General features: G+C 31.6%; 2 protein-coding genes across 6 annotated transcripts in view; one reads left to right on the top strand and one right to left on the bottom strand.

Moving 5' to 3' along the window:
- The window catches only part of LOC127708836 (RUN and FYVE domain-containing protein 2-like), a 102542-nt gene that overhangs the window by 5779 nt on the left and 68860 nt on the right, over positions 1-27903 (top strand). The gene's annotated exons all lie outside the window — the stretch shown is intronic.
- Positions 66-26550, bottom strand: LOC127708837 (uncharacterized). 3 transcript variants are annotated; one of them, XM_052213983.1, is made up of 3 exons: positions 24092-26550; positions 23235-23318; positions 66-2150 (listed from the first exon to the last, which is right to left on the bottom strand). In XM_052213983.1, the coding sequence occupies exons 1-3, from the start codon at positions 25418-25420 to the stop codon at positions 1857-1859; spliced, it is 1707 nt and encodes a 568-aa protein (XP_052069943.1). In that variant the 5' UTR covers positions 25421-26550; the 3' UTR covers positions 66-1856. The 3 variants fall into 3 exon arrangements, with proteins under 3 accessions (XP_052069943.1, XP_052069942.1, XP_052069944.1); XM_052213982.1 differs by lacking the exons at positions 23235-23318; positions 24092-26550 and adding exons at positions 2811-2894; positions 3884-6972; XM_052213984.1 differs by lacking the exon at positions 66-2150 and adding an exon at positions 21035-22695.

The following is a 27903-nucleotide window of genomic DNA, read 5'->3' as shown; positions in this document are numbered from 1 at the left end:
TGATGTAAAAACTTTTATGGACAATATTTTCCCTGTAATGTAAGTGGAAAAGGATAAACACAATCAACATTAAAATATCATTTATTACAATACATAAATACATGAATATATGAATACTTGCACAATGTGCTAAGTATTAAGACACAAGCAGTTCACTACTGGACCCTCCATCTGTTTTCTTACATTATCAAAGCTTCATGAAAAAATATTCAGCCTCCCCTGTTCAAGAATGTGTAAAAGAAGACTTTTTTAAAAGTGATGTATGGACTTTGTGGCCAAGTCATCTAGGTAGATATATTCTCATGCAGGTATAATTATTTGCATGCCAAAATCAGCTTTGATGAAAAAGAAAACCAAAAGGAAGATCCAGTAGCCAAGTGCATGTATGTTTGTATTAATAAGGCCATTCAAAAAAATGTTTGTTTCTTTAGCATTTTGAATTTGAATTTTCATTTCATTGCTTTTGTAATAATTCTCAGTTGTTTAAAATAAAGATGAATAAAAGTTTTAATATTATTGGGCAATATCTAAGTACATTGTGTATATGCATGCATATAAAATTTTGTTTGAAACATGTATGATTTGCATGACATAAGTACATGTGACAGGCAGTAAATAAAGAATGTTTTTTTTATATTTTGTTCAGTTTGAGTCTAACCTTTACTATTAATAAAAAATAAAAATTAAAAAAAAAATTGCTTAACATTATCACTTTCTGTTGAAAGTTTTTGAGTTTTCCTAAAGAAACTAATATTTTTTTGAATGGCCTATAATTGATAACACTAGAGGGAACAGAAATAACAATTTAAGCACTGGTGATGGTTTTGAATAGAGAATTTATTATCTTCATGTTTCTGCCCTGTCAAGAAACATACTACAAATTATTTGCACTAGAATTAAGCTATCTGCGCGAGGTTTAAAATTCGTTGAAATGTCATTTTTCTAGTCATGTGTTCTCTCTAAGCACAGATAGCATTATTCTTTGGCAACATTTGTTTTCGTATCCTGCAATAGTTTAACAAATAACTTATTCTTTCTGGGTAAATTTGACATGTCAAATTCTAAAAAAATTATTCTGTAGAATACTGTAATTTTAAGTAAGAAGATGTGGTATGAGACAACTCTTCATCCAAGTCACAATGTATAAAAAGTTAACAATTATAGGACAAAGTATGGCCTTCAACACGGAGACTTGGCTCACAGTGAACAGCAAGCTATAAATGGCCCAAAAATAACTAGTGTAAAACAATTCAAACAGGAAAACCAACGGTCTAATCTATATAAAAAAACGAGAAATGAAAAACACCTATGAACCACACCAACAAACGTTGAATGTTTAAGGAAATAAAATTAAGGGTATCATTTACAAATGTTTACTGTATAAAAGCAGCATGTTGATTACCACTAGCAGGAGTTGCTTAACCTTCTTAAGGACAAAATGTACCTGAGTACCACTTTTTGATGGGGTCTACAGTTTTCAGAGTAATGTTTAGTGTACCTTTATTTGTCTTTTCGTCTTTTTTTTTCCTAGAGCTTGTTTTATGATTGTGTTTGATTTCTTCATATCTTATTGAGTTTTTTTTAACACATTAAATGCCTTCTTTTTTTTAGTGTTGTATTGGTTATAATGAAAATGTTTTTATAGAGCACCATTATTAAGGAGAGCAATATAAATCTTTCAAGGAGACATTTAAAGTTAATTTGATGACTTGATTACCAAAATTCCAAAAAAGTTAATGATTGAAAAATCTGCAGGATAATTTAGTTATTTTAGGTGTTATCAGTAAAATTCTCTATTTAAAACCTAAAGAAAAATAATCATAAAAAATATATATTATAATACATGTATGTACAAATCATTTGATGTCATGACCTCTTGATAAAAGTTCTTCGGTATTTGAGTTCTTGCCTGATTCATATTCAACCATGTCTGTTAATATTAATTCTAGCTGATGATCACTAAAACAATTGTCTTCATTAGACAATATGTTGAGGTTGGCCTCCGGCGAAAAAGTTGATATACTAGTTAATAAATCATGTAATTCAGAATCTGTTATTCCTAAATAAGGGTTGTGTGATTCATCGTTATCATTCACTAGGTTTCCTACCAATGGTTGCTCTGATTGCTGTGTTTCTATAATTTCGTCAGTCTGAAAATAAAGTTAAAATTGAGAAATTTCCATTAGTGAAGTATTGTTAATTTGAGTATCTTTGCATGCATTTATTATAGAGATTGTCAAACAATGGTCACTTTATTCGACATTAACTATTGCAATTTCTGGAAATATTGCATATAAATAATTATTTTAAAATTTTAAATGAGAGTTTGTATTTTTGCAAAACCTATATATATCTTGTTGCAGTTATCACCAAAAAAAAAACATCCCAAAAATTCCTGAATTTATATATTCTGGAGTATAACATTGATTGACTTTATCTATTTTATTTCAAAAATGTTAAGAGAAAGGATGCTGAATTTAGATTGAATCTTTAGAAATATAAATGCCTCCCACTTAAGTAACATATTTTTCATCGATAACTGTCGTTAGTGTTTACATCTTTGTTATTTTGTCAATACTTATTAACCTGCAATCTATGTAAATAGGTATATTTGGATGAACACAAGCTTAAGTTGATGTTGGTCCAAATTTCATTAAATCATTCATCATAAACTTTATTCAGTCATTTTGATTTATTTCTTTAAATTTTTACACCATACATTTGATAGTAGGGGAAATTAAGGGGGATGGAAAAATTTTGTTTTGTTTACATGTATAGTTATATATATATTGTATGTATATACATTGTACCTTTGTGTTATAATTTTTGTCAGCTGATAATGTTGGTCTTTTTATACCAGACTGCAGCTCTTCATCTTGAGGATGTTTTCTTTTCTGTAAGAAATAAATTTTTTATTTTGTTATTTTGATATTCTTAATGTGGGAAACTGAACTGTATAGGTGATTTGAGGATCTTATATATGGATCATTTTACAATGTCAAGTGTACAGGTATAAATTTAATTGCTTATAATTTCTTCATGTAGGCCAATAATATTTCAAGGTTGTATACAGAAAAAACCACAGTTAGTAACTATATATATTTAAATTTTATATATGAAATTATAAGCATCTTTAAACTATATTTATCCTAGCTATATATTATAACCTACTTTATATGTCTTAAATATACATGTTTAACCCCGCCACATTCTGTATGTGCCTGTCCCCAGTCAGGAGCCTGTAATTCAGTGGTTAGAATTGTCGTTTGTTGCTGTTCATCATATTTGTTTTTCGTTTATTGTTTTCTCGTTTGAATTGTTTTACATTTAACAATTCGTGTGCCTTTTATAGCTTATATGAGGTATGGGTTTTGCTCATTGTTGAAGGTCGTATAATGACCTATTATTGCTAACTTCTATGTCATTTGGTCTCTGGGGAAGTGTTGTCTCATTGGCAAACATACCACATCTTCTTATTTTTTTATGATGATTTTATGTCAGCAGGGATAAGTTAACTTGATATTGCATTTTATAATCAGTTGACTTAAAGATTCCTGATTTTGACCCTCTTATGGTTATGGTATTCAATACAGAACTAAATGTTTGAATATATTATGAAACATATACACTAATGTACATGTACTTTTCCAGGTACAAGTATAAACTTTATAAAGCATAAGTGCCATTGAATTACACACTTAGATGACCACCTGTTTTAAAATTAAACTAATTGTAACTTCCCTATCACTTCACCATGTTCACTGCTTATTTTCCCTAATAAATGTTTGACATTGTACATGATGTGTAATGTAAGACATACAGTAAGCATATGATTTTTTAGACCATTTTCTTTGTGTGTTTAGAAACTTGAGATAATACTTACTTTTCCCATTGTCTGAGATGTAGCATCATTATCAATAGCAGTGACTGGTTCATCTTTGCTGCTCCCCTTGTATTCACTAAGATGATATCTGGGTTCTGGTGTTTTACAGTTTTTAGATTTTTCTTTCGATAAAGTTTCCTGATCTTGAGAATGTTCATAATCTCTGCCTTCTGAACAGCTTGGAAATACACTATCATTATTAACTTTTTCCTGATCATTGATCAAAGGACATTTTGATGAACTGCTGCAGATTATTTGTGAACTAGATTTTTGTGTTTGAGAAGAAATGTTGTACAATACAAGTGACTTTGTAGTATCCTCCTGATTATTTGCTTGGAAGCCAATTTTGAAAGATGTCTCTGTAATGTGTATTTGAATAGCTTGTCTATTGTCTGAAATTACTGCTGAATTCTTCAAGAAATAATCACTTTGACTATCAAGAGTTTGTTTTGTCCACCATTGGTTTAAAACGCTGTGTATATTCAGTGTGAATAGGCCATGTTCATGCATAGTCTTCAGTGCATTGTCAATAATTGATATATTATTCTGAATGGTATAAATTCTACACATTGTTTCTTTATGCTTTTTTGCTTCCCTGGAATTATTTGCATTTACAACTTTCTGAAAAGCTGTAACTAGAGACTGATATTTCAGAGGAATTATGGCTTTTGGATTTTGAATGAGAGTTGAAACAAGCTCCTGATCTGAGCCGGTCTGTTTGCATTTTCCTCTGTTGTGTGGACTATAAAACGGAACTGCTGAAGGCCAGTTTTCCGGTGGAGATTTCCAAATACCATCATATTTCGCTTCAGGATCTTTTCCTTTAATAATTTTACATAGTATTGTGGCAAGGTTGCGTGTTATTTCAGTTACTAGTTCAGATTGTCCTTTGCACCGGATCTTGATAAAGTCTATTTCTATTTTATCTATAGTAAGACTAACATTAATATTTTTCAAAGCTGCTTTTATTTCTTCAAAATCTTTACAAAACAGTATGTTTTGAATGGCTAATTTGATTTTCTCTGTATTCCTACGGAATATATACAACTTATAAAGCAGTTCACGTCTTTTTTCATGCCAAGCGTCTACCTCTTTCTGGTATAGGAAGTTGATTTGTACATTTTTGTGCTTGCAGCAATCAAGCAAACTTTTCAAGAGGTCTTCATCTGATATAGACTTTCCGTGTTCATCTCGTGATTTGTTTTTTGGGTCATAAAATGGTTTATTTAGTGGCCAGTGCTCAGGTTTTTCTTTCCATATCCTTTTTGGTTTTGAATGTGTTTCTCGTCCAGCATAATGGAGCAGAATATTAGACATAATATCGTGCATCCAATCTTTATAGGGGTAACATATTTTCAATTGTTTTAGCATGTTTTTTGTTTTCAATAAATCTGTTTTAGGTAGGTAAATAAACATAGAAACACATCATAATTTACCAAAATGGAAATTATGACTGATTTTTTTTTTACTTAAGGTCTTGTGATAAATATTTCATGCATATTCAGAACGAGAAAAAATTTACAATTAATATAATATGCAGGTTTGGCTAGGAAGGTTGACCAGGATGAAGGGAGGAAATTTTGACTGCCACTGGAAAATTAAGGTATTTTGGGTAGGGTCAGAAATTTTGCCTTGCAACAGGCCACCTAAAGACCCCTCAGAGAGTTGTTGCAAGGGTTCTTTAACGTGCAGAGAGCGTGGCACTCACCCTACACAGGGCATCAGATTTAATATCCCTATTCCCACCTGACACTAAGGTATGATTGAGTTGGTAAACTCATCTGATGTGATTGATTAATTTGAATGTTTAAATCTTCTTTTATTATTAATTACAAGACCCCTTAAACAAATGGACTGCTACTTCAAAATTGAATACTCAAATAGAAAGCTTTGTTGAACTTTTGTGTGAAAATTTTACCAAATATAATTTAGATTCAAAGTTCAACAGCACTTTTGACAGTGTAAGGTACCATACTAAGTTTCTGGTTAAGAATATGGTTTGGAAAATTTTATTACAGGAAATTTGTATTTTCTTGGGACATTATTGATATAGTGAGACATATTCATCAGACAAAAATATTTTACCTATATTCAAGAACAAGTACAAGGGTTTACAATGTCTGAGACTTGTTCAATTTTGTGAGCCATAATAACCTTTCATTAATTGATATGTAATGTCTGAAAGACCTTCATAATGTTCAGTATTCAGTCACAACACAGTATTTATTTTGTCAGAACTGTGCAAAAACATGCCACTATAACTTTTTGGAATTTTGGGTCCTCAATGCTCTTCAACTTTGTACTTGTTTGGCTTTATAACTATTTTGATCTGAGCGTCACTGATGAGTCTTATGTAGACGAAAAGCGCGTCTGGCGTATTAAATTATAAGCCTGGTACCTTTGATAACTATTATAATGAGGAGAAAAAGAACTTAAAAGTTTACTCTGTAAGGAATCCTTGACTTAAAGAAAAAGTAATGCATCCCTCTGAATAAATGGCAGTGTACCTTGTCACCTGTAGACATGTTGATTGCTATGGAGAATGAATAGTTTTGAATTTACACAGCATCAAGGACATCATGGGAGAGGCAAAAAATAGTCCCTTTGCCACTCAGATTACACATATTATTTAACATGTTAACTAAAAGAATGAAAAAAAGAATGTTTAAACTATTTTTTAGCATGCAATGAATATGATGCTCTCATAACATTGGATTTTGGTTAATTAATGTTGATGCAACAAATGGCTGACAAATCACTATTACATACTAAATTCTAATTATCCTTTTTTGAAATTTTATTGAGTTGAATATATTTTGTTCAGGTATAATTAATTTGCGTCTGTAAAATACATTTGTAAGTTGCAAAAATATTAATTTATTAAAAAAAATATATTAAAAAGAAGCACAATTTACCTTTTCCAAAAGTTCAGTGTCTGTTGGAGAATTTAAATTGGCCTACATTGTATCTTTTGGTATTTAAGCAATCCAGCAAAGCATGTTTTACAAGATAAGATTACTTCTTAACCTTAACCCTCCTCCTTTTTCAGCCGGGCTTGGGACCGGCCTTGGCAGAGTTGAAATGCAGGCTATAGTATATGGTAATAAAAGTGGTGAAAGTCAGACGTATTCGCTAACTGTGCATATATTTGAAAGGCTTCTTGACCTAACAACACATTAATTGTCATGCAGGGTCTCAAGTTAATATTTTTCATATATTTGAATACTTGGATTAGTCATTCCTATATGACATTGACTTTTTTTTACACATCTTGACTTTGTTTTGATGTATTGACACCTCATGACAACACTTGTTATTAAATGATCAACTCAGAGGAGTGAAATTACAAGAGTTCTTTCCCATGTGAATTTATATAACCATCAGTGTTTAATTAATTTGGAAATCAAGGTATTTCTTTGCAACCAATGTAATAATTTATCCTTAACATTGTTTGTAAAGATTGTTAAACTATTTTAATGTGTTCTGAAAAGAAAATCCAAATTTATTTTGGTAAATAATTGAAAAAATTGTAAAAACATGTTGAAAACATGCAATGAAAGGGAGATAATCTGAATTGTGTAACTATAATTGAATTTGCTGTAAAATTATCTCCCTTTGATATCATTTCTTCAGCTTTTAATATATAGAAATATATACATAATTAACAAATACACAATAATATATACATTTATCTTACCTGAGTTGCCTTCTATACACTTCTAGGAAAATCATTGATTAAAATCGAACACATGGAGACCATGTATATTTAATATTTGGTCAGTGGGCACTTTTATTTTAATACATTGTTAGTAATAGTGTTACATCCCTTTATAAAAACAATACAGGGTTAGTAGTAGAGTTACATTCCTTAAAAAAAACCGGTGTTCTTCTCAAAGTAACATTCATTGTAAACTGACATAATATTTCATGCTTATAGACAAAACATGTCTTAGAGATGCTGATTTTCTCACTGTAAATAATTGAATGTCCTTTGGAACGTTGAGTTAGAATTGTGATATCAAGGTTTACAGCTACGTCTTAATTCCCCATATTAGATAGTTGGTAAGATAAGTTATTTACACAGTGTGCTAGTGACCTAATACAATATAAATACTGAGTCGGTAAATTCCATATGGGGCTCAAGCTTCCCTCGCTATCGCCCCATTTGGAATTTACTGACCCTGTATATATCATATTAGGTCATTAGCAGACTATATAACTAATAATATTCATTCACACAAAATTTGATTACAAAAATATAGCTAACCAAACTACAAATATACATGATAGATATAAAATATATAAGGTATATATAGTTATTTATTTTATATGCAATATATACAAGGAAATACATTCTTCGGTGAATCGATTAAAAATTAACTACAGAAAATGAACTTTTTTTAGATGAAAGAATTATTTTAAATTACTTAAAATTTATTAAGTGGGTGTGGCGGCAGGCACTTCAATACGGGCGCTGCTGGGGTTCCATTACCCGACCCTTTTCATATAATTTAGATTTTAAAAATGTATACCTTTTCATACATTGCGTAGGTAAAAATGTAACCTTTTCCCATATTGGTTGGGTTTAGTGTTGTGTGTTGGAAGGTGGAATACCAAAGTGTCAAAAGAGGGAAAATTTATGGATAAAAACACCGCCGGGGACACCAAGAAAGATGAATTTCGGCTGTAAAAAAAATACAGGGCTTTTTATATAACAAGTAATAACCTTATCATATATTTCTGATAGTTTTCCACACATATTTACATATTTTCAAGCTGGAAAATGTGGCCTATTCCAGCAGCACATCCTATCACTGTGACCTTGTATATAGGAAGTGCCCCCCACCACCCACCCCACCCCACAAACACCCACACACCCACAAAGGAAACAAATAACACATCACAGCCTGCATTGTTCCCATATATGCTCAGTAATGTGTTGCATATCTTATCTTATATATTCATTTTAAAAAAAGGAGATGTGGTATGATTGCCAATGAGACAACTATCCACCAAAGTTCAATTTTTATTTGGGAAACATATCTTTTCCAGTAAAAGATGTTATTATTCCTTAATTTTTCTCTTAAATTTATTAGTTATTCAATGCTCATTCTTTGTCATTGTTTATCATTTGAGGTCTGTACATGTTTATCATCTTTTGTTCCAAAATTTTTTTTTTTTTTCAATTGTTTCAATAAAAATAAAACTTTTAGAAAATCAACAACAAATATTAGTAAAAAAATCCTCCTATGAAATACTCTGAACTCACTAATTCCAGCTAGTTCTCCAAATTGCAGCATGCTTGGAGGAGAAGCAGCAAATACAGGTTTAAGGTATTTGGTTTGAATCAACCTCCTGCATTTGAAGCTAGCATGCTTTCACAAAATTTAAGGTGGTAATTATTGGATAGATGTGCTGTAAATAAATACAAAACTTATTTTAACTGTTTAACACAAAAAAAATTAATTCGACTGAAATCTATAAATTTCACCAAGAATACCATTACTTGCCCTGTCATTATATGCACCATAAGTGGCCTTAGATTTTTTTAGGGAAATTCTGAAGCTATTTTCACGACAATAAAAAAATATTGTAAGTTATACTGAAATGTTCATGACTTACAAGTTTTTTTTCATGTAAGAATTTTTTGTGAAAAGAGTTGCTGATCTAAAATTTAAGTCCATTTTTTTCTTCCAAAAGTTGGATTCAACTTTAGTTTACATTTCATTTTTTTAATGATTAAAAATAGCAAAAAAAACCTGCCATGACAGCTGTTGAAAAGATTAATTACTTTTTGCACTTGATTAGAAAAATTCATGCTCAAAATAAAACTCAATACCTCCTCAGCAAAAAAACAGCCCTGTTGCCTTAGATATTTTGAAATTGAAGACTAATATCTAACAAATTGAAATAGTTTTCATTAGTGAAAAAATTCTGAAACACTGTTAATGTGATCTATAGACCAAACGAAAGTTACTTAAATTTACTCTTTCTTTTCAAAATTAAAACACTTTTTGACTATTATATTTTAAATCACTTACCTTCACCTATATTTGAATTCAGTGTGCCTTGAAAGGCTGTCAATTAAACCAATGCAAAATAATATGAATTGTTGCTTTAAATATGCATTATTTTGGTGGTTTGCCAGCAACAGAAGATGAAACTAAGGTGTTATGGGGTATACAAAAATTCATGCTGTAAAGTTATGAAGTGCAAAATGAAACGTTTTTGGTTACTTTTGTCTAAAAACTTAATGTGAGAATTTAGTTTCAATATTAAAGTTATAAACACTTACAACTTATTTTAATAGGAAATATTATCTTTATTTTTATTTCATGATGTTACCTGTGCTGTACCTTTACCTTAATTAAAATAATTTAAAATAGATTTGGAAATCCAGTTTAATCTATACAATTTCAGCTTCCTTGTTAAGTTAACCATTTATAGGCCAAAGCATTTAAATTTAAATTATTTGTGCAAATTTCAGATATAAAGTTTGAGTTAAATATTTTTTGTTCCAATTAAGGGCCCTTGATGGGCAGCATGACATTTATACACACAAAACAATACACTATGATTTGTAACAAAAAAATCAATTTTTTATACGCCTGTTTACAGGAGGTATTATGGTATACCATTGTCCGTCCGTCAGTCGGCCGTCAACATGTTGGACAATAACTCAAAAACACTTTAACCAATTTGCATGAAACTTTGGTGAATTGTTTATATCTATTGACGTAAGCTCCCTTTTTGATTTTAATAAATTTTAGATTTTGCGTTTCCAAGTTATGGGATTTTATTCATCAAAAAAAGGGGGGGAGTCCCAGTTTTCAGACAATAACTGTAAAGTGCTTTGAGCAGTTTTCATGAAACTTTGGTGAGTGGTTTATATCTATAAAAAATGACATTGGGGAGTTATGGAACTTTATTCTTTGAATAGTGACGGGCGTATCATGCGCTGATGACGCAGCTCTTTATTTACATATACATAAGTATGAGCATACTTTTATGGTGATTTTTGAATTGCCTGTGTTGAATGCTCAAGCATGAGGGACATAAGGATGCTAATCCAATGGGACCACTGACCTTATAAAATATTTGTATAAAGATTTATATTCCAGATGCTAAAAGACCTGAAAATACTTCATATCTTGTATACAGATGACTTTTGATCTGAAATTTTTGTCTTGCATATATTAATTGTCCTTGGCCTCATTTTCATGTTTAACGATTGCTTAAAAAAACGTATAATTATACACCTCCCTTCACACTCAAAACATTTTTTGGGGTGGGGAAGGGGGGTATATCGAACAGACAAAGTTTTTTGTCTCTATGTGAAACTTGGTATATTGTAATTTTTTTAAACATGAATGCAGATGTGTGAAGGATGTTCTTGTCATTGATTTTTATACGCCCGTTTACGGGACGAATTATGGTATACCGTTGTCCGTCTGTCCATTCATCGTCAACATGTCGGACATTAACTCAAAAACACTTTAACCAATTTGCATAAAACTTTAGTGAATTGTTTATATCTATTGATGTGAGCTCCCTTTCGTTTTTTATAAATTTTAGACTTTACGTTTCAGAGTTATGGGGTTTTATTCATTAAAAAAGGGGGAATTTCCAGTTTTCGGACAATAACTCAAGAATGCTTTCACCAACTTGCAAGAAATTGTGGTGAATTGTTTATATCTATTGACATGAGCTCCCTTTTGATTTTTATATATTTTAGATTTTACGTTTCCAAGTTATGGGGTTTTATTCATAAAAAAAAGGGTGATTTTCCAGTTTTTGGACAATAACTCAAAAATGCTTTTAGCAGTTCTCATGAAACTTTGATGAATTGTTGATATCTATTGATGTAAGCTCCTTTTAGAATTTTATAAATTTTAGATTTTACATTTCAAAGTTATGGGGTTTTATTCATTAAAAAAGGGGGGATTTTTCCAGTTTTCAGACAATAACTCAAAAATGCTTTCAGCAATTCTTATGAAACTTTGGTGAATTGATTATATTTATTGATGTAAGCTCCCTTTAGAATTTTATAAATTTTATTTGTTTATAGTCTGACAACAGATTTACTAAGTATTGCGCAACAGCATAGTGTATTGCACAACAGCAATAAATCTTTAATTGAATTCATATAACCAATTTCAAGTTCTTTGACTACATTTATTCAGAAACCTATAATATGTCAAATATTTAATTACAATCCAAATTCAGACCTGTATCAAGCTTGAATATAGTGTCTATTTTAGCCCCAATAGTTCAGGGTTGGACCTCTGCGGGCGTATCCAGCTGCGCTCAGCGAAGCAGTTTATTATTATTTTTATTTATGCAACTTTCAATTTGGAAATTTTGGTCAGTCCAGCACTGACCTTGTCATTGCAACTTCTATTTTATTCCAATGCAATTGTTTTGTATCTATAAAATTCTCAATTAATTTCTTTGATAATTTTTATTTTGATTATAATTATTATTATAATTATTTAGCATTGATAAGTAAAAACAATTTTCAACAGAAAAAGCTATGTTTTTAAATCCTAATATGTTCATTTGGGTAAGGTATTCCAGTACATCAGAGTTTTTCTACAGTAATGCCGCCTATTGAACTTTGAACTTTGAAAATTTGGTCCTGGTCAGCTCCTACTTTGTCTTCACAACTCCTAAATGATAGTTCATTATATATATATGAATTCAGAAACTTAGTATATTGTTAGATCTTGATATGCTAATATTTATATATGAATGTAGGATGTACATGCATCTGAGTCAAAATCATATAAAACACTTAGTATCTAGAAAAAAAATCAAAACTCAAAATGATCAACTTCTTTGATTCCCTGTATTTCAGTTTAGAATACTAACAGAACCATCAGTTTAGGGTGCAGGAATACAGTTTTTATGCCCCCGCCATAGTGGTGGGGGCATTAAGTTTTACCCTTGTCCGTACGTGCGTACGTACGTACGTACGAGCGTCCGTCCATGTGTCCCAAAATTGGTTTCCGTTCTCTAACTTCAGTTTGCCTCAACCAAATGTTATGAAACTTATACACAATGCTTATTACCACAAAACACAGATCAAATTTGAATTTTGGCGGCGTCACTTTAACCGTTCTAGAGTTATGCCCCTTTATAAATCGAAAAATTGCAAAATTTTTAGTTTCTGTTCTCTAACTTAAGTTTGCCTCAATAAAATGTTGTGAAACTTATACATAATGCTTATTACCACAAAACACAGATCAAGTTTAAATTTTAGTGGCGTCACTTTAACTGTTCTAGAGTTATGCCCCTTTATAAATGGGAAATTGGAAAATATTTAGTTTTCGTTCTCTAACTTAAGTTTGCCTCAACCAAATGTTATGAAACTTATACACAATGCTTATTACACAAAAAACAGATCAAGTTTGATTTTTTTATCACATGATTTTCTCCTGTGTTATGAAAACTGCTAATAGGATAGTAGAATTTTCTTACTGAGTATACATGATTATTCAACATGGGAAGGAATTTTTACACTAGTAATAAATTCAATAGTTCCTGAAAGACATGTACTGAATTTGACCATAAAGTGTCCCAATCCCATTTAACATTGTAATTATAATGTAAGTTAATACACTAAGACAATGACAATTTAGCCTTCTTTTTTGATAAAGCATAGCAATCTTTCATTCCTTGTCTTTGTGGACCGTCATCATTAAAGTTCAGTTTGAGGTTAAAGTATCCAGTTCAAAATTTAAATATTTCTTTTTCATTTTTCTTTTTTTATGCCCCCGCCGTAGCGGTGGGGGCATTAAGTTTTACCCTTGTCCGTCTGTACGTACATCCGTCCATACGTCCCAAAATTGGTTTCCATTCTCTAACTTGAGTTTGCCTCAACCAAATATTATGAAACTTATACACAATGCTTATTACCACAAAACGCAGATCAAGTTTGAATTTTGGTGGGGTCACTTTAACTGTTCTAGAGTTATGCCCCTTTATAAATGGAAACATTGCAAAATTTTTAGTTTCCGTTCTCTAACTTAAGTTTGCCTTAACCAAATGTTATGAAACTTATACACAATGCTTATTACCACAAAACACAGATCAAGTTTGAATTTTGGTGGCGTCACTTTAACCGTTCTAGAGTTATGCCCCTTTATAAATGGAAAAATTGCAAAATTTTTAGTTTCAGTTATCTTACTTAAGTTTGCCTCAACCAAATGTTATGAAACTTATACACAATGCTAATTACCACAAAACACAGATCAAGTATGCATTTTGGTGGCGTCACATTAACCGTTCTAGAGTTATGCCCCTTAAAAAATGGAATAAAATGCTCCGCAGGGCGCAGCTTGAAACGACCGCAGAGGTCGAACCCTGAACAGTTGGGGCAAGTATGGACACAACATTCAAGCTTGATACAGCTCTGAATTTGGATTGTGATTAAATATTTGACACAGCATAGGTTTCTGACACACTATGAATGTGGTCTAAGAACTTAAAAAATTTAAATTGGATATTCACCTATTATGGTCCAATATCCAAAATCTAAATACATGGTTAGATTCAGCATATCAAAGAACCCCAAGAATTCAATTTTTGATGAAATCAAACAAAGTTTAATTTTGGACCCTTTTGACCTCAATGTGGACAAAGTTGATAACGGGGCCCAAAAATCAAAAATCTAAATACATGGTTAGATTCAGCATATCAAAGAACCCCATATATTCAATTTTTGTTAAAATCAAACTTAGTTTAATTTTGGACCCTTTGGACCTTATAAATGTAGACCAATTTGAAAACGGAACCAAAAATTAAGAATCTAAATACAAGGTTAGATTCGGCATATCAAAGAACCCCAATAATTCAATTTTTGATGAAATCAAACAAAGTTAAATTTTGGACCCTTTGGACCTCAATGTGGACCAATTTAAAAACGGGGCCCAAAATCCAAAAACTTAATACACGGTTAGATTCAGCATATTAAAGAACCCCAAGAATTCAAGAATAAAACCCCATTGAAATTGATCAAGAAATAAGCAATTTATACGAAGTATCTTCTTTTGCACAATACTGTGCAATTGAATATTTCTTGCTATTGCGCAATACTGTACAATTGACAATTTCTTGCTATTGCGCAATATTGTGCTATTGGATATTTCTTGCTATTGCGCAATACTGTGCAATTGAAGATTTCTTGCTATTGTGCAATACTGTGCAATTGAAAATGTCTTGCTATTGCACAATACTTATTATATAATAATTTACACATCCTGTTTGGTGTGTATCTCCTACCATATCATTATTATTTGCTTTTAAATATAAATCAGAAATAACCAACTTAAAATGGAAAATTTTAAAAGAAACCCCCCCCCCCCCCCCCTCAAATTTTTTGAACCCCTTATAATTCATCACCCCCAAACTCAATCCCAGCCTTCCCTTTGTGGTAGGGTACCTTGCAGTACAATTTCAGAGAGATCCATACACTTGAACACAAGTTGTTGTCTGGAAACTAGAAAAATGCTTATTTTTGGCCCCTTTTTGGCCCCCAATTCCTAAACGTTTCGGGCAATTACCCCCAAACTCAATTCCAGCTTTCCCTTTGTGATATGGAACCTTGTAGTACAATTTCAGAAATATCCAAACACTTACACACAAGTTATTGTCAAGAAACTAGAAAAATGCTTGTTTTTTGCCCCTTTTTTGGCCCCTAAGTCCTTAAATTTTGAGGCAATTACCCCCAAAATCAATTACAGCCTTCCCTTTGTGATATGGAACCTTGTGGTACAATGTCAGAGAGATCCATACACTTACACACAAGTTATTGTCTGGAAGTTACAAAAATGCTTAATTTTGGCCCCTTTTTGGCCCCTAATTCCTTAACTGTTGGTACCATAACCCCCAAAATCAATCCCAACCTTCCTTTCGTGGTATTGAACCTTATGGAGATCCATTCACTTAAACTAAAGTGAGAGTGCGAAAACCACTGTGTCTTCATACGACGACGACGACGACGCCAACATCATACCAATATACGACCAAAAAATTTTTAATTTTTGCGGTCGTATAAAAATTGCAAAATTTTTATTTTCTTCTAAATATCAAGTAATTTTTAAAATTGGAGTTATCTTCCTTTGTCCATGATAATAGTTGAATCAACTACAATCAATGCTTTATACAATGCAATGTTTAATTTTGACTTCAACTGATAAAACACAGATCAAGTTGAATTTGGGTAGTGTCACTTTAACCATTATTGAGTTATGCCCCTTTAAAAATCGAAAGATTGCAAATTTTTAGTTTAAATTCTGTAACTTAAGTTTGCCCCAACCAAACATTATGAAACCTATACACAATATTCATTACCACAAAACTAAGATCAAGTACAAATTTTTTGTTTACGTTTTCTAACTTTAATTTGCCTCAACCAAATGTTATGAAACTTTTACACAATGCTTATTACTACATAATACAGATTAAGTACGAAATTTGGTGGCGACACTTTTACCATTCTTGAGTTATTTTTTAAAACTTGCTAAATTCTTTCATAGATCCAAAGATTTGGTTTGGAAGTTTGGCTGTAATTATTGAATTCATTCTCATTACAAATAGGATATCACATCCTCCTTTCAATGGTTGTTTATAGAGCCTGTAAATTTAGATATGATCCATGCAAATTCATTGATCCTTTGAATAAACAAATTCTTAAAGGTTTATCAGTTTAAGATTGTTGTAATGCCTTTGCATGTTGTTTTTATTGACGAGCCAGTGACGAAAGTTGGGGAAAGTGAGACATAGGTGTTGATTTTCAGATTGCATTGGCGTTGGCAGCGATGGCGAAGGCATCAACAATAGTTAAGTTTTCTGCTTAAGTCAGTTTGATGGGAACTACTTGTGATATATCAATGATATTTTGTATAAAGTTGCATTACTACCAGCATATATCAGTTTGACTACTATTTTGAAACCCTGCCCCCTAGGTAATGGTCCAATGACTTTGAATTAATTATCAATTTTCAATGTTAAGTTTTCTGCTTAAGTCAGTTTGATAGGAACTACTTGTGATAGATCAATGATATTTTGTAAAAAGTGCATTACTATCAGTACATATCAGTTTGATGACTATTTTGAGGCCCTGCCTCCTAGGTCATGGTCCAGTGATTTTGAATTAATAAGCAGTGTTGCTGTCCATTAGATTGTCATTTTTCAAATGTTCAGCCAACAGGCTAGAAACATCTCTGTGTCAACAGTTTATACACCTGTTTACTGGACGTATAATGGTATATCGTTGTCGGTCTGTCCGTCCGTCTGCCGTCAACATGTCAGAAATTAACTCAAAAACGCTTTAACACAATTTGCATAAAACTTTGGTGAATTATAAATGTTTATATCTATTGACATGAGCTCCCTTTCGTTTTTTATTAATTTTAGATTTTACATTTCCGAGTTATGGGGTTTTATTCATTAAAAAAGGGGGAATTTCCAGTTTTCGGACAATAACTCAAGAATGCTTTCACCAACTTGCAAGAAATTGTGGTGAATTGTATATATCTATTGACATGAGCTCCCTTTTGATTTTTATATATTTTAGATTTTACGTTTCCGAGTTACAGGGTTTTATTCATAAAAAAAGAGGGATTTTCCAGTTTTTGGACAAAAAATCAAAAATGCTTTCAGGAGTTCGTATGAAACTTTGTTGAATTGTTTATATCTATTGATTTAAGCTCTGTTTAGAATTTTATAAATTTTACATTCTACATTTCTGAGTTTTTGGGTTTTATTCATTAAAAAAGGGGGGATTTTCCAGTTTTTGGACAATAACTCAAAAATGCTGTCACCAATTCTCATGAAACTTTGGTGAATTGTTTATATCTATTGATGTAAGCTCCCTTTACATTTTCATAAATTTCTAATATGACTGAGAATTAATTGAACTTCATTTGTTTATAGTCTGACAACAGATTTACTAAGTATTGCGCAACAGCATAGTGTATTGCACAACAGCAAGAAATCTTTAATTGAATATAAATTCAATTCATATAACCAATTTCAAGTTCTTTGACTACATTTATTCAGAAACCTATAATATGTCAAATATTTTATACAATCCAAATTCAGACCTGTATCAAGCTTGAATATTGTGTCCATTTTTGTCCCAACTGTTCAGGGTTGGACCTCTGCGGGCGTATCCAGCTGCGCTCAGCGAAGCAGTTTATTTAGTACTAACATTGATTTTGTTTTTGATAAATTAAGATATAACAAAATATGGATCGCTATACAGTTATGAAAACTTATAGTCCTACATCCTGTTGATACAATGAACTTGTGGTTTTTTTTGGCATTACCCAAGGCCATATTGTTCTTGGACTGTTTATGGCGTCTTTACCCTAAATGTGTTGGATGTGTACTGATTGATACTTAAGTCTGCTGTAAGAACACTATTTATTTATTAGTTGTAATTGACTTTCATCTATCTTTTAGTAACTTAAGCACTCTTAAATCAGTATTTTGTGGCTTTGTCCTGTTTTTTGTGCTTCTTGACAAACTGACGAGTCATTTAGCCATTTCCAACTAGTTTTTACAGTTTGTTTTATTTTGTGCTGTTACACCACTTTCCCAGGTTTGAGGAGGGTTGAACACTCACAAACATATTAAACCCCACAAAATTCTTTATGTGTCTGTCCCAAGACATGAGCCTGTAATTCAGTGGATGTGGTTGGTTGTTGTCTTTTAAATTCTTTTTTCGTTTTTTAACCTACGGCTGCTTGCATCCAGATCATTTGGACTTTGGTTGAGTTGTGTAATTGACAATCATACAACATATCATCATTTTTATATTTGTTTTTTTTTCTATATAGTCAGCATTAAAATACAACCTCTAGCCTTTGTTAGTCTTGTGTGTTTTTTAAATTTTGGTTCATTTATATGTTTCAGAGTTAAGTGTGGGGTCCATTTAGCTGAACTATAAGACATTATATTTTAGGGGCCAGCTGAAGCCTGTCTCCTGGTGCAGGATTTTCTTGCTGTGTTGAAGACCCATTGGTGGCATTGGGCCGTTTTCTGCTCGTGTTGATGTCTCTTTGACACATTCCCCGTTTCCATTCTCATTTGCTAGCCAAGTGGTCTAAGTAGTCGAACTACTGTTTCACTAGCCTTTCAACTCTGAGGTTGTGAGTTGGAAATTAGTAGGTGTGTTCAACTCCAATCTTTGTTGACTAGGATTGTTAGTCGTTCTATCTGGGCACTCTGGCTTCCTCCACCAATAAAAACTGACCGCCACTAAATAGCACAATAGTTTTGAAATTGGCGTTAAACGATTTTATATTTTATCATCTAGGATCCTTTTATAGGTTACTATCATGACTATGCAGTATGGGTTTTTGTCATTGTTGAAGGCTGTACAGTGACCTTTATTTGCTAACATCTACGTCATTTAGTCGCTGGATGGTTGTCTCATTGGCAATCATACCACATTACCTTATTTCATAATAAATCCTCATTTAAAATTTTAGCTAGAGGCCATATTAGGGCCTTATTAAACCTTCTTTGTTTTTGGCAAGAAATATTACACTTAAAATACACTGACAGCAGCAATATCAGGCCTGATACAGGGTACTATGGAATGTTTTACAATTTTATTCCATTTTTGTCTCACCTGCAACAAATCCAAGAATGTGAGACATAGGGAAGATGTCACAATCCAGCAGTAGTGACAAGGGTGAATAATTAATTGTGTAAAGCTTTATATTTCTGAGGGTAGAAGACTTAGGTGCTCATACCTTGCATACAGATTTGATACGTTATCAATCGAAATTTCTGTCTTTTCATATGTCCATTGTCCTAGACCTCATTTTCATGGATTAGTGACTGCTTAGAAAACTATTTACTTTTTGTCAAGTGAATTTTTACCTTACTATGAGTAATAGAATAACTATATTTGGTATATGGGTTCCTTGGAAGGTCTACCTGTCACTCAAGGATCAGTGATCAAAGTTAAATTTTTATGATCAAGTCTGAATGCAGATACTTTTACTATAGGTCAACTACCAGTGTATACTTGGTGTATGGAATTATTGTAAGGTGTAAATGTCTGTCTGACAGGTTTCATTTGACCTTGACCTCATTTTCAGGTAAGGTTTACAATATAAAAATAAGAAGATGTGATATGATTGCCAAGGAGAAAACTTTCCACCTGAGACCAAATGACATAGAAGTTAACAACTATACATGTAGGTCACCACACTACCTCAACAAGTCTGTTTGGCATGGTTAGGGTTAGGTTCATCTTACCTTGACCTAAATTTCACGACCAATTAATGTTATCTTTATCATGTTAAGTCTGTTTCTCAGATACTACATGTACTATAAGCAATAGGTTAGCTGTATTTGGAAGAATTGCAAGGTACATCTAACCTTTACTACATTTTCATGGTTAATTGGTCAATGTTAAGGTTTCATGCTAAGGTCTTTTTCTCAGGTACTATAGGTCAACTATATTTGGCTGATAAAATGATTGTATGTTGTACATGTCTGTCTGGCAGGATTATCTGACCTTGACCTCATTATCATGCTTCAAAATAGAATAGTGAATGTGTCAAAGAGACAGCAACCCGACCAAAGAGCATAAAACAGTCCAAGGCCACCAATAGACCTTCAATGCAGTGAGAAAGTCCTACATCTAGAGGCGGGCTTCAGATGGCCCCTAAACAATAAGGTCAGCTGTATTTTTTCATGTTTTTGTCAGATACGCTTAGATAAAGGTTAACTAGATTTAGTGTATAGAAAGATCATTTGCTGTTAGATATATTAATTGCACAAATTTTTATGTTGTTGAAATGTCATTTTTGGTAAGTCTGTGATGCCAACAATTGTGTGTAAATTGACCAATTTATATCATATATGTCTATTAATTTGTAAATGTTTTCATCAAAAGTACATCACAACTGATTTTTTCTGAAACAAAGTTTCCAGTTAGTAAAATTTTATTCATTTATCAATAAAAATTAATTGTCATTTTTAAAGGATTTTAGAATTTTACTATTTTTACAATTTCAAGGAACAAGATAATAGCTCTTATCATTCCTCTTCCATCATGTGATGTAATCTTAATGTCAACTTCCTTTGACAAATTTTAAAGTGTAAGTGGAAAATAAAAAGACACTCAACATTTAAATATCATTTATTACAATACATAAATACATGAATATATGAATACTTGCACAATGTGCTAAGTATTAAGACACATGCAGGTTACTACTGGACCCTCCGTCTGTTTTCTTACATTATCAAAGCCTCATGAAAAAATTTTAAGCCTTTTCTATTGACTATGTAAAAGTCTTCTACGTAGATGTCATGCAAGTATTAGTGAATAACTTATCCCTCAAGATTATTATTCTCAAAATGCCATATTCATCATGTTCATGCCAAAATCAGCTTTAAAAAAAAAAAAGAAAACTAAAAGGAAGATCCAGTAGCCAAGTGCATGTATCAATAAGGCCATTCAAAATAAATGTTTTGTTCTAAGGCATTTTCAATTTGAATTGTAATTTTCATTTGATTTCTTGTGCAGTTGTGTATTTAAATTTGAAATTGTTTTGAAAAGAAATAGAAGATGTAATGGTTTTTATATCAACCCATATTTTTTATAAAAATGCATACATAATAATTTTGTTTGAAAAACATATGATTTGCATGAGATAAGAACATGTAGTGTAAATAAAAATAATCAGCTTTGTAAATATGAGCTTGCTTATGCCTTGTGCACAAATGAAAAAAAATTATTAAAAGTTGAAAAGAAAAAAAAAATTGCATTACATCATCATTTTCTGTTGTAAATTTTTGAGTGTTTCAAAACAAACTAATTTTTGAGTGTTTCAAAAGAAATTAAGATTTTTTTTTGAATGGCCTAGGCTATAATTTAAAATACTGGAGGGAACAGAAATAATTATGTGAGCACCGGTAGAGGTTATAAATAGAGAATTTACTTGCTTAATGTTTCCACCCTGTCAGAATTTTTGTTAGGGAAACAAACTACAAATGATTTGCACTAAAATAAAGCTATTTGTGCGAGGTGTAAAATTCATTGAAAGGTAATTTTTCAAGTCATGTGTTCACTCTAAGCACACATAGCCTTATTTTTTGGCAACATTTGTTTTGTTATTCTGCAATACATGTAGCTATTACCTTATAAAGCTCCAAATTCACTCTGGTATTCATGGGGTCTAAAGTTTTCTATGTAGTGTTTTGAAGACAGTTGTTTGTCCTTTTCTTTGTTTTTCTTTTTTCGATGGTAATTGTTAAATTGAGAATGGAAATGGGGAATATGTCAAAGAGACAACAACCCGACCAGAGAGCAGATAACATGTGTCGTTTCTTCTTCATCTTTTGGTTTTTGAATACCCACGATGTCTTTAACCATGAAAAATATGCAGGATAATTTTCTTATTTGAGATGATAAGAATAAATTCTCTATTTGAAACCTGAAATTACTGAAAAATGTAAGATTAAGAATTAACTTGAAATCCATTAATACATGTAATTATTCACTCCTTGTCATGGCCTCTTGATAAAAGTTCTTCGGTATTTGAGTTCTTGCCTGATTCATAACCAACCATGTCTGTTGGTAAAACTTCTAGCTGATCACTAAAACAATCGTCATCACTAGACAGAATGTTTAAGTTGACCTCCTGCAAAAAAGTTGATAAATCATCGTCCGTAATGCCTAAATTGGCAAACAACCACTTCTCACTGTCTTGTAATTCAATGTTTTCTTGGCTTCTTATGGATGGTTGCTCTGATTGCTGCATTTCACTAATATTTTCAGTCTGAAAGTAGAGTAAAACTTGAAAAAATAGACAAATAAAGATTGTTTAATTACCCTAAAATGGTCCTTGTAATTTGTTCTCAAAGACTGAAAGTTTTGAATCTTTGAAGAAATTATTTTTTACTTTCTATTTTTGAGGGAATATTTTGTCTGTTTTTATCATTTTGTGGAATTCCATAACATAAGGATAACACCTATTCATGCTATTTACACTAAGAAACAGTAGATGAGTTTTTAATTTCCCTTTATATGAATGAACTTCCTCGGTTGACCTTGGATTATTCATGGAAAAACATGTCAAATGACATTGTGACGTAATGATATTGTTCTGTGATTTCAATTTTTTCCTGGAAAATTCACTAGTTGAAGATAGTTTATAAAGTGGACAAGACCAACTTTAAAATACAGTAGGTACATACATTTATGTTATTTTTATTTTATTGTCAAGTGGTATAGTGTTAAATGTGTAAATTACATATTAAAAAATTCCACTTATGGTTATATATACATGTATAAGCTTTGTTTACATATTCATAGTACCTGTGTGTTATAAGTTTTGTCAGCTGATAATGTTGGTCTTTTTATACCAAACAGTAGCTCTTCATCTTGTGGATGTTTTCTTTTCTGTAAGAAATAAAGTTATATATTTTGTTATAATAATATTCATGACAGGGGAAACATATCTATAGAGGTAATTGAATATCTTATTGATAGATCATTTTATTATAACATGTGTTCAGGTGATTGCATATTTCTTCATGTAGGCAAATAATCTTGCAAAGTACTTGTGTGAATTCAGAATTTTTTGCAACGCTTTTATCATTGCGAAAATTAGAACAAGATACATGTAAGTGTTGCTGCACTATTTCTTAAAATCAAAATAACGAATGTTGCATTTGCGTCCATTGTTTATAACAATCGCATTTTCACAGATGTTCTGTATTCTAGATATATATTTAAGATATATTAATGTTTATATCAAGAACAAAGTAGATTAATAGAAGTTTGTGATTTAAACTGTCACCTCTTATTATAGTATACAAATGTTTGAAATATACATAGCTTTGGTTCATGATATTAAATTATTTATTATAAAAGTTGAAATTATGTGGAATTTGGGTTAAATGTGGATGTAATTTAATCCAAACTTGCTTAGTGCTGTTGGTCATTTGGTTTTCACGTTTGAACTGTTTTAAATTTTGTCATACCCTCTATAGGTTTCTATATGGTATGGGTTTTACTCATTGTTGAATGCCGAACAGCCCCGCTTGTTGTTAAGATATTTGTCCTATTGTCTGTTGATAGATATCTCATTGGGAATCCTACCAATTTTCCTTATTTTTATTTTGTGTTTCATGTGCATGGCCATGTGTGTTTAGATTTAAACATGTACTTACTTTTCCCCTTATCTGCTTTGAATTTAGAGATGTAACATCATTTTCTATAGCAGTGACTAGTTCATCTTTACTTATCCCCCTGTTTTCACTTAGATGATGTCTGGATTCTTGTGTTTTACAGTTTTTAGATTGTTCTTTTGTAAAAATTTCCTGATCTTTACAATGTTCAAAATGACTGTGTTTTGAGCAGCTTGAACTACAGCAGATTGTTTGTGAGGTTGATTTTTGTGTTTGAGAGGTTATGTTGTAAAACACAAGTGACTTTGTATTATCTTTCAGATCATTTGGTTGGAAGCCAATTTTGAAAGATGTCTCTGTAATATGTATTTGAATAGCCTGTCTTTTGTTTGAAATTATTGCAGAATTCTTCAAGAAATAATCACTTTGAGGATCAAAAGATTGTTTAGTCCACCATTGGTTTAAAATGCTGTGTATATTCAGTGTGAATAGTCCATGTTCATGCATAGTCTTCAGGGCATTGTCAATGATTGATGTATTATTCTGAATGGTATAAATTCTGCATAATGTTTCTTTATGCTTTTTCGCTTCTCTGGAATTATTTGCATTTACAATATTTTGAAAAGCTGTAACTAGAGACTGATATTTCTGCGGAATAATGGCTTTTGGATTTTGAATTAGAGTCAAAACAAGCTCCTTATCTGAGCCTGTCTGTTTGCATTTTCCTCTGTTGTGTGGACTATAAAATGGAACTGCTGAAGGCCAGTTTTCAGGAGGAGACTTCCAAATGCCATCAGATTTTGCTTCTGGATCTTTTCCTTTGATAATTTTACACAGGATGGTGGCAAGTTTGCGAGTAATTTCAGTTATTATTTCAGACTGTCCTTTGCACCAGCTTCTTGTTATGTCTGTTTCTGAAGTAAGACTGACATTTATGCTTTGCAGACCTGTTTTCATTTCCTCAGAATCCTTATAGGAAATCATGATTTTAATGGCCATTTTGATTTTCTCCATATTGATGCGAAATATATACAATTTATAAAGCAGTCCCAGTCTTTTCTCTTGCCAGGCATCTACCTCTTTTTGGTATAAGTAGTTGATTTGTTCATTTTTGTGCTTGCAGCAATCAAGCAAACTTTTCAAGAGGTCTTCATCTGATATCGACTTTCCTTGATCGTTCTGTGATTTGTTTTTTGTGTCATAAAATGGTTTATTTAGTGGCCAGTGGTCAGGTTTTTCTTTCCACATTGTTTTTGGTTTTGAATATTTTTCCTCTCCAGTATATTGTTTGCGAATGCAAGAAGCAATATTTTGCATCCACGTCCTCAACGTTGGAGGACATATCTTTATTCTAATATCTGTGTACTCCATTATTATTTAAAGTTTTGTTGAACATTATCAAATTGAATTGAGCACCATATGTAAAAATCATATGTATACCCAGGAACATTATCAAATTGAATTGAGCACCATATGTAGAAATCATATGTATGCCCAGGAACATTATCAAATTGAATTGAGCAACATATGTAAAAATCATAAGTATACCCAGGAACATTATCAAATTGAATTGAGCAACATATGTAAAAATCATATGTATACCCAGGAACATTATCAAATTGAATTGAGCACCATATGTAGAAATCATATGTATACCCAGGAACATTATCAAATTGAATTGAGCAACATATGTAAAAATCATATGTATACCCAGGAACATTATCAAATTGAATTGAGCACCATATGTAGAAATCATATGTATACCCAGGAACATTATCAAATTGAATTGAGCACCATATGTAAAAATCATATGTATACCCAGGAACATTATCAAACATTGAATTGAGCACCATATGTAAAAATCATATTTACACCCAGGAACATTATCAAACTTTGAATTTAGCAACCAATAGAAAAAATTATATGTATACCCAAATAGACATTAAAGTAAAGATGATGGTTAGTTTACCTTAGCTTAGATGTAGCTGTGATTGCTTAACATGAATGCTTGGATGTAGATGGGGTTTCTTAGTAAGGTCTTTTAAACATTTGGCTGCCATTTAAAATTTGTTTATAAAAGAAAATATGTTTGGGAAATAAGAATTCTTATAAAGTTGTACTTTTTTGTGATATAATTTGATTTATATTCAGAAATATCCAGTAGACAAAAGTATAATAGCATTATGGGAGTACAATTAAAGGGGATCTGAAAACTTTTTATTTTGTGTAAGAACTTTAAATACATCAGATTTCTTAATATTTTGTTAGAAACAATTTTTGTTGATTGAGGAAAATGGTATTTTTGTCAATATTGATCATCATTTCCTGGTTTTGACAAATTTTGCATAAAAACAAATATAGGAATATATGTTCAGTGCTGTTTCAGAGGTTTTATTTTCTATCATTATTTAAGCAATACAGAAAAAATCTGTTTATTTTATGTAATGACCCACTTTACATCCAACCCTCCTCCTTTCTCAGCCGGGCTTGGGACCGGCCATGGCGGAGTTAAAATGTTAGTGTGAGTATACGTACAGATAAGATAATTAAGGTAGATAGACACTAACTTTTGGTAGAATTTTCCCTGAAATTTTCTGAAATGTATATGTTAAAAATTTGCTAAAAAACATAGCTGGCCACACTGTTTTTGCCTAGCCTTGACAGAGTCAAAAAGCGAGACATAGGTATGGCTGTTTCTGTCCTTGACGACGGCAGCAACAATGTATCAGTTTGTGATTAGGTCAGTTTATGGGGAACCACTAGTGGTAGGTCAATGATATTTGGTATGCAGTTGTATTAGCATTGGCCCATCACATTTCCATGGAGATTATTTGGCCCCGCCCCTCAGTCATGGTCTATTGACTTTGAAACTTTTGCTTAGTTTACATGTATAAGTTTGTGATTAGGTCAGTTTATCATGGTGAACCACTTGTGGTAGGTCAATGATATTTGGTATGCAGTTGTGTTAGCATTGGCACATCTCATTTCTATGGAGATTGTTTGACCCTGTACCTTCAGTTATGATTCATTGACTTTGAATATTTTGCATCACTTACATGTTAAAGTATTGCTATTTTAATTATAACATTTGCATTTTACTTTCAAAATAACAAAAAGGTGAGACATATCTCTGTGTAAACAGTTTATTTCAGATATGATGGGTTCTAAATTTTTACTATTTAAGGAATGACTATAATATTTTTTCTGTCTATGAAGAAATAACATAAAAAATGTGGTGCACACTGAATAACCACATAGCGGGTTATTTAAAAGTGTGCACCACATTTTTGAAGTTATTTCGAATAGACAGAAAAAATATTATAGTCATTCCTTATAATTTAATTCTAAATTCCATGTTTAAGGATTAAATCATGACAAAATTATGTCTATGAGCTTATAGACAAAAAACTGTATGCCAATCAGAAGACCTGTTACATCCAAAATTAAAGCTAGGTAAGATATTTGTAATTGTAATAAAATGCAATCCTAAAAATCAAAAGCTTACCTATGTTGTAAAAATTTATATAAGAGCATCAAAAGGAAATTCACTTACACTGTGCAGTCTTGCTCTGAAACAATTACCCTTCTAAGCCACTGCTGTGTTTAAACTGCTAGTTGTAGACCCATGTGACATATTGCCTTTGTTACCTGCCACCAGGCATGCATCAGTGTCCAATGTCTTTTATTGTCTTCCATTCCCGATCCTTCTGTAAACTTTAAAAAAAAAAATGAAATTACTAGGCATGGAACAAAAATAAACATACAAATGATATTGGTAACAGAAAATCTGTTAATATGAGGATTATTTTCTTAATCAAAGCTGAAATTTGGAAACGGTAACAGTTTTTATTTAA

Source organism: Mytilus californianus, unplaced genomic scaffold, assembly GCF_021869535.1.
Source record: "Mytilus californianus isolate M0D057914Y unplaced genomic scaffold, xbMytCali1.0.p SCAF_7, whole genome shotgun sequence".
Classification (NCBI taxonomy): domain Eukaryota; kingdom Metazoa; phylum Mollusca; class Bivalvia; order Mytilida; family Mytilidae; genus Mytilus; species Mytilus californianus.
Note: the sequence above shows the minus strand (reverse complement) of the source record. Positions and strands in the feature narration are given on the sequence as shown.

Excerpts from the sequence above, each read along its gene's own strand:
- LOC127708837 (XM_052213982.1), bottom strand. The coding sequence starts at position 5,299 with ATGTTTATTTACCTACCTAAAACAGATTTATTGAAAACAAAAAACATG. Across the intron at positions 2,895-3,883 it reads CATCTCAGACAATGGGAAAA|AAAAGAAAACATCCTCAAGA; the intron begins GTAAGTATTATC and ends TATTTCTTACAG. Across the intron at positions 2,151-2,810 it reads ACAAAAATTATAACACAAAG|ACTGACGAAATTATAGAAAC; the intron begins GTACAATGTATA and ends CTTTATTTTCAG.